The sequence below is a fragment of the Macadamia integrifolia genome, unplaced genomic scaffold (genome assembly GCF_013358625.1).
Source record: "Macadamia integrifolia cultivar HAES 741 unplaced genomic scaffold, SCU_Mint_v3 scaffold3543, whole genome shotgun sequence".
Lineage (NCBI taxonomy): Eukaryota > Viridiplantae > Streptophyta > Magnoliopsida > Proteales > Proteaceae > Macadamia > Macadamia integrifolia.
The window spans coordinates 1-5,891 of NW_024869590.1; the positions used below are offsets into that span (position 1 = coordinate 1).

Here is a 5,891-nt window from a genome sequence, read left to right on the forward strand (position 1 = left end):
TATTGGGTATAAATAAAATACTAAAGCAATTTCATTAGTCACCTTTCTAAATTTTAGATTAAAAAAAAAAAAAAAAACTGGAATGTTTAATATAATTAATTTATTTCTATCTAATTTGGCTAAATATCACTCCCCTCCCTTGAACTATAACTAAATATCAAGTTTCTCCATACTTTTTCAAAAATTTCACTTTCCTCCCCCTAGATTAAGGGTGTCAATTTTGAGCCCTCACCGGTAGGCCCGACTGAGCCTGACATGTTTATGGCCCGACTTGAGCCCGTCACGTTTATTAAACGAGCGTTCACGGTGTAAGTAGCTAGCCCGTCGGGCACTGACCAAACTGACACGTTTATATGCCTAGCTTGAACCGACTCGTTGTAGCCCGACTTAGCCCAACCCCTTTAATACTACATAAAATTCTTATTTTGCCACGAAACAAATTAAGCTTTCTTACCCTTTGCTTTGTAATAAGATTTGATTTAATTAAGCTTTATTTTGTAAGTTGTAAATGTCATAATTTCTTATTTTTCTTTGTCAAAACAACCATAATCTCATATTATTTTTCTTTTTTTATTAAAGATTTACCAAACATATTTTAGGGCATTCAATCCACTTAAGAAAAGAATTTTAGGGTAGACACGTTTAAAACCCGTTTAGAACCTTTTTAGACTTAAATATGTCCGTTGCCCGGTTAATGCCCTGTTAAGACCCGTTTAAGAAAGCCCGACACCGACTGACCCAATTATAAACAGTACCATGCCCCCCAAAGCTAGGCCCGTTTACTTAAACGGGCGTTCACGGTGCAAGGCTTCCAAGTGGTCAAGCCTGATTAGGCAAAGATGCTATATTTTTTCCTAATACCTAAACTACCCTCATACTTGTTGAAAATCCATTATACCCTTTATGAACTAAAACCCCTTTCTCCCTCTTAGTCGTTCAAAACAATTTTCCATTCTCAATCAATCAAACCCCTTTTCATCTACCCTCCTTCGATCTCCTTCATTGATCGATTGAAACCCTCGATTGTGCAATTCGAATGTGTTTAAAGTCAGCTGAAGCCCTTTCTCCCTGCATCTCCCAAAAACCCCTCACATTGTAGTCCTTCATCACCCAAATCTCATCATGGATGGAGAAATTACAGATCACGCACAGTTGTCCTCCAAGAAACCCCAAGTCGGGCAGTGGCACCTCTTGACACTTCTCATCTTTAAGGTCAAAGGAAACAATAAAACTGGAGGTGGTGTCAACATCCGCTAGAGACACACAACAACTGCTACCTTACTTTTTGAGATACAACTTTTACCATTCCTTGGTTTTCTGTGTAGGTGTTGAATGGATAGCAGAAATTAAACACCAATGAGATAGTAACCAATAAACCTACCAGTGGGAGGTAGAATTTTCAGGACAGTTAGATTTATGGCCAGATTTTCATAGTATCTTTGTTTACCACTATGGAGGGGGTTGAAATCGTCTGCAATTCCAATCTCGTACAATTCCGTGAAATACCCCCTTCAGGGGTGACACGTGTATTGATACCAATACAATGGTCCAGATCTCTTACAACTAATAAAACCTTAAATCATTTAAATCAGATCTGAACCATTGCATTGGTATCAATACACGTGTCACCCCCTAAAGGGGGTATTTCACGGAATTGTACGAGATCGGAATTGCAGACGATTTTTTTCCCTATGGAGGAGGAGGTACAATTCCAAGCCACTATCCTGATGGCTGTAGATCATGCACTATCCTAGACCAAGCAATTAGAAAAGAGTTCTTAGACTCCGTTTGGTTGCAAGTGGAATTTAAACGGAAGGGAAATGAAAATTTGATACCTAAAAAAGAAATGTTTGTAATTATTATCCCATGTGATCCAAAGTGATTGTATAAGTACATTATTTTAAGTAGATTTAGTAATGACACATTTTACATCTAATTTTTATTTTACATATTTTAACAAGGAGTTTTGGACGTAAAGTAAAATGAAATTTTATAACCAAATATGGAATGATTTGAAATTAATGATATAGTCACATGGGTAATGATTACACACGTTTCTTTAAAGAAAGCAAATACATGGATCTAACAGGGGAAATAATCATCATTATAAAGCCCTTCCAGTGGCCAAATGAAACGAAAAATTAAATCAATGCAAAAAAGCAAGACTCACTCTACTTCACTCTTATCCAAGTAACTTAAATTTGATTCACATTGAAAGATCTCAAGTTATTACAACTAAGAGGTGAATTACATACACCTTTCATATCACACAAATGTGATAGGTGCGGAATTACCATCATGCCTCCTAAAAAAACACAAAACTCTAATCTTTGTTGATGCCCCTACACGCTCTTATTGACCCTTACTATGATGCAGAAGCTACACGACCAAATAGCGATCTCTTGCCCATCATTACCTTTGTTTGATCCGTTTTCTCTTTCTTCTTTCTTTTTACATGTGCAGTTCCATTTCTTTGGTATCGAGTGGAACAAGACTCCAAACACAAGTTACTGTTTTAGAAACACCATGAATTGTAAGACTCTTAGCCCTTTCTCTTTGGGGATCATACGGGACCAACTCTTCTAAGTCCTTCTCGAGTAAAACTTCACCATGCTTTGAATAACATATAGGGCAGATGTAGTCAAAAGACCCCATCACTGATGGGTCAATCATGAGAATTGTTTCACCCAAGAGTCCTTCACTCTGTAATCCTTCATCACGCACAACTCAACACAAACCCTAAAAAAGTTACAGAGCAAACAGAGTTGTCCTCCAAGAACCCCATGGTCATATGAAATATATCTTCAGAAAAGTCAGGTAATGGCACCTCTCGATACTTCTCATCTTTAAGGTCAAAGGAAACAATAGAATTGGAGGTAGTATGAACTACCAACTCACTATTTCCAATCCAATGAAGAACAGAATTTGCAAGAACCCCAAATCGGTGTTGGATGCGGTGGAAGTACGTGACACCTATACGTATCCATGAGTTGGTGCTAAGTGAATAGACCCTCACCTCCGAAGACCAATCATCCTCAGAGTAATTTTTATTATGATAAGACTGTGGATACCTCTGCAAAATCCTTACCAGCTTGTAATCGTTGGTGATGGGTTCGTAACCGAATCCATAAGCTAATTGAGCAGTAGTGGAAGATCCGATCAAAGGTAAAAAGGGCAGCTTTTGATGCCATCTCGTTGAAGGATTCCAGAGGTATATGTTCTCTTCGTGTTCTGTATTTATACACAGTAAGCCATTGCAAGAACCCGGTACTTCGGTTCCATAATCTGGAGATTTGAGTGGATGATCGAGTTCTACTGCGGCAGCTTCTTGTTCACATACATTGAAGTCGAAAGAGGAGAGATGGGAGCCTTAGAAAATGAGGCTCAGGTTGGTATTGCTTGCAAGGGATTGACTGCTTCTTGTTCACATACATTGAAGTCGAAAGAGGAGAGATGGGAGCCTTAGAAAATGAGGCTCAGGTTGGTATTGCTTGCAAGGGATTGGCTGAGGTGCATTTTGATGAAAGGAGGATCAGTTATGAGAGCACACCGTGGTTTGCTTACGCACCTGAACCTTAAAAGAGACTTGACCGGAAGCCTTGAAAGTATGTCCATGATGAGGACCTCAGGGAGGTTCTTGTTTGGCATTGCCTCCTCTTCTTGCCTTATCTTCTCACTGTTCTTCACCATTTCTAAGGGAAAAAAAATGTAATGTGAAGATGGTGATCAATTCCTAGTAGAAACTAGAGTTCTTATTCCCCAACCACTTCTTTCATTTTCATCTTCCGACTTAGAGGATTTCCATTCTCCACTACAAAATATAATTTCTGGATGGATCTTATTGGGTAGGCCTTACTTTAATCCGATTAGTTGGACCCAATGTATAGAGGCTTGGATTATAAAAAATTGCTCCTCACAAGTTTTATTTATATATGAATATTCTAATAAAGAGCAGCTGACCCTCTCCCATTCAACCCCCTGCATGATTCAGTGCATGAGATTGTGGGATCAGTATGGGTCCATGGGACTAGTCAGGTCAAAGGCTTGGATACCCGTCGTTAGCAAAAAAAAAAAAAAAAGTACGATGAACCCTCTTTTTATTATTTGTTTATTTATGTTACTCTTCAAAGAGATCTTTATCACGTCTATAAAAAGAAATCATTTGTTTAATTCTGGATGTGTTGACATTCCCTTTTTTATTTAGCTATTAACATGCCAAGGGGTGAAGAGGAATTTAGAGATAAAACTATTTTTGACTAATTCCTCTCCCCTCAATTTATTTGGGTTACAAAGGAGGAAAACATCGATAAAATAAAAAAGGCATTCAACTAAGAGCCTGTTTGATTTTGTTTCTCCTGTTTTCGTGTCTAAAAACAACAGAAACGGTTTTTGCCATTTTTGTGCTAAGAAATTATTTTTAGATATGCAAAAAGGTGTTTGATTTTTTTGTTTCCTGAAACATTTTCAACAGTGTAGATGAGTTCATGACATAAGTGAATGAATGACATTATAGGAATGCAACTCACAAGTGAAGGCATAACGTTGGAGTTGTAGGTATGCTTTATGGAGATGAGCTTTAGAATGATGAAGGCAATCCAAAACTGTGAGCTTCGTACAACCAAATTGGAATCGCCACATTTAGATAACGAGAAGTTTCAACAATGGGTTGGGGGTTTGGGTAGCTTGAGTGAAGTATTGGGTTTTTCACAATTTTTGTCACTCCAACTTGTTTTTAGAAACAGAAAAACAAGTCTAACTTGTTTCTCCATTTCTGTTTCCAGACACAAAAATAGGCATAAATTTCTATTTTTGTTTTCAAAAACAAGTGAAACGAAACAGAAAAATCAAACGGTTTTTGGGGTGTTTATCCGTTTCTGAACGTAGAAAAATGAAAAAATCGTTTCTAGAAACAAAATCAAATGGACCCTAAGTTAGATTCCTCTAAATGAGCATTATATCAGATTCAGTCCTCTTTTTGAAGGGAGCATAGAGTTCTTTCTTTCGGATTTATCAATCTAAGCAAGGGGTTTTCGAAAATTTTTAGCTTAGATCCCATTTTTGTTACAGAGGGAGGGAGAACCTTAGAGGGATAGGGAGTTATAGAAAGTTGTAGGGGGCCGGGAGGGAGGGAGAGAGAGGATTGAGCAAATGTGTTGAGGATTCATTCAAGATGTTAGCAAGGAACATTTTACGGTTGTATTTCTTGTAAAAATTATCGAGACCTTTACCGGAAAATTTGAAGTATTTGGTAAAATTTTACCGAATGAAAATTTTATAATTTTAAAAACAAACACCAGAAAATATGATTTTACCATAACATTTATTTTTTCAGCTATTTTACATCGAAACAAATGGAGCCATAAATTGTTGCAACGATTGTGTAGTATTGATGTCTCTTGAGATAAACATATGAAATTCTTTAAGATTTTTCAAGGCTTTTATTGTTAAAATAAAAAAGAAAAGCAAATGATAGTGGCTGAGCTTCTACTGATCAGAATAGTGGCATCGAGAGTCGTTGGATTACCGTTTGGACATGTGGCGATTGCCCAAGTAGCTACGAACAAGACCTGGATGATCACCGCTTTGGAGAAGAATTGGATCCCTCCTATCAACGGTTCACAATATTAAAAGGTTTAAATTCGATTGACTAGCTAATTCAAAGATGCTTTTTGGTTGATTTTGATTGAAATTGATTGACACAATCTTTTTCCAATTCCAAGTTTTAAACCTCTTGACGTGAATCATGGCCAATTCTTTGTTCTTGAACAGTGCAGATCAAAAACTGATTGAGATCAAGTTAGGCAATTGAAGCTGTTTGGGTTGTAAGAGTATCCAATTGTGGGGTTTTGTAATTTAAAATCATTATTTGATTGAGTGGGTTTAAATCATAG

At 37.2% G+C, this 5,891-nt stretch overlaps 1 protein-coding gene across 1 annotated transcript; it reads right to left on the minus strand.

Moving 5' to 3' along the window:
• Positions 1-999: 999 nt before the first annotated feature.
• Positions 1,000-3,690, minus strand: LOC122068198 (F-box/kelch-repeat protein At3g06240-like). Its single transcript, XM_042632068.1, has 3 exons — positions 3,492-3,690; positions 2,773-3,327; positions 1,000-1,172 (listed from the first exon to the last, which is right to left on the minus strand). Exons 1-3 carry the CDS (start codon positions 3,688-3,690, stop codon positions 1,000-1,002), a joined length of 927 nt encoding a protein of 308 aa, XP_042488002.1.
• Between the last annotated feature and the right edge of the window lie 2,201 nt (positions 3,691-5,891).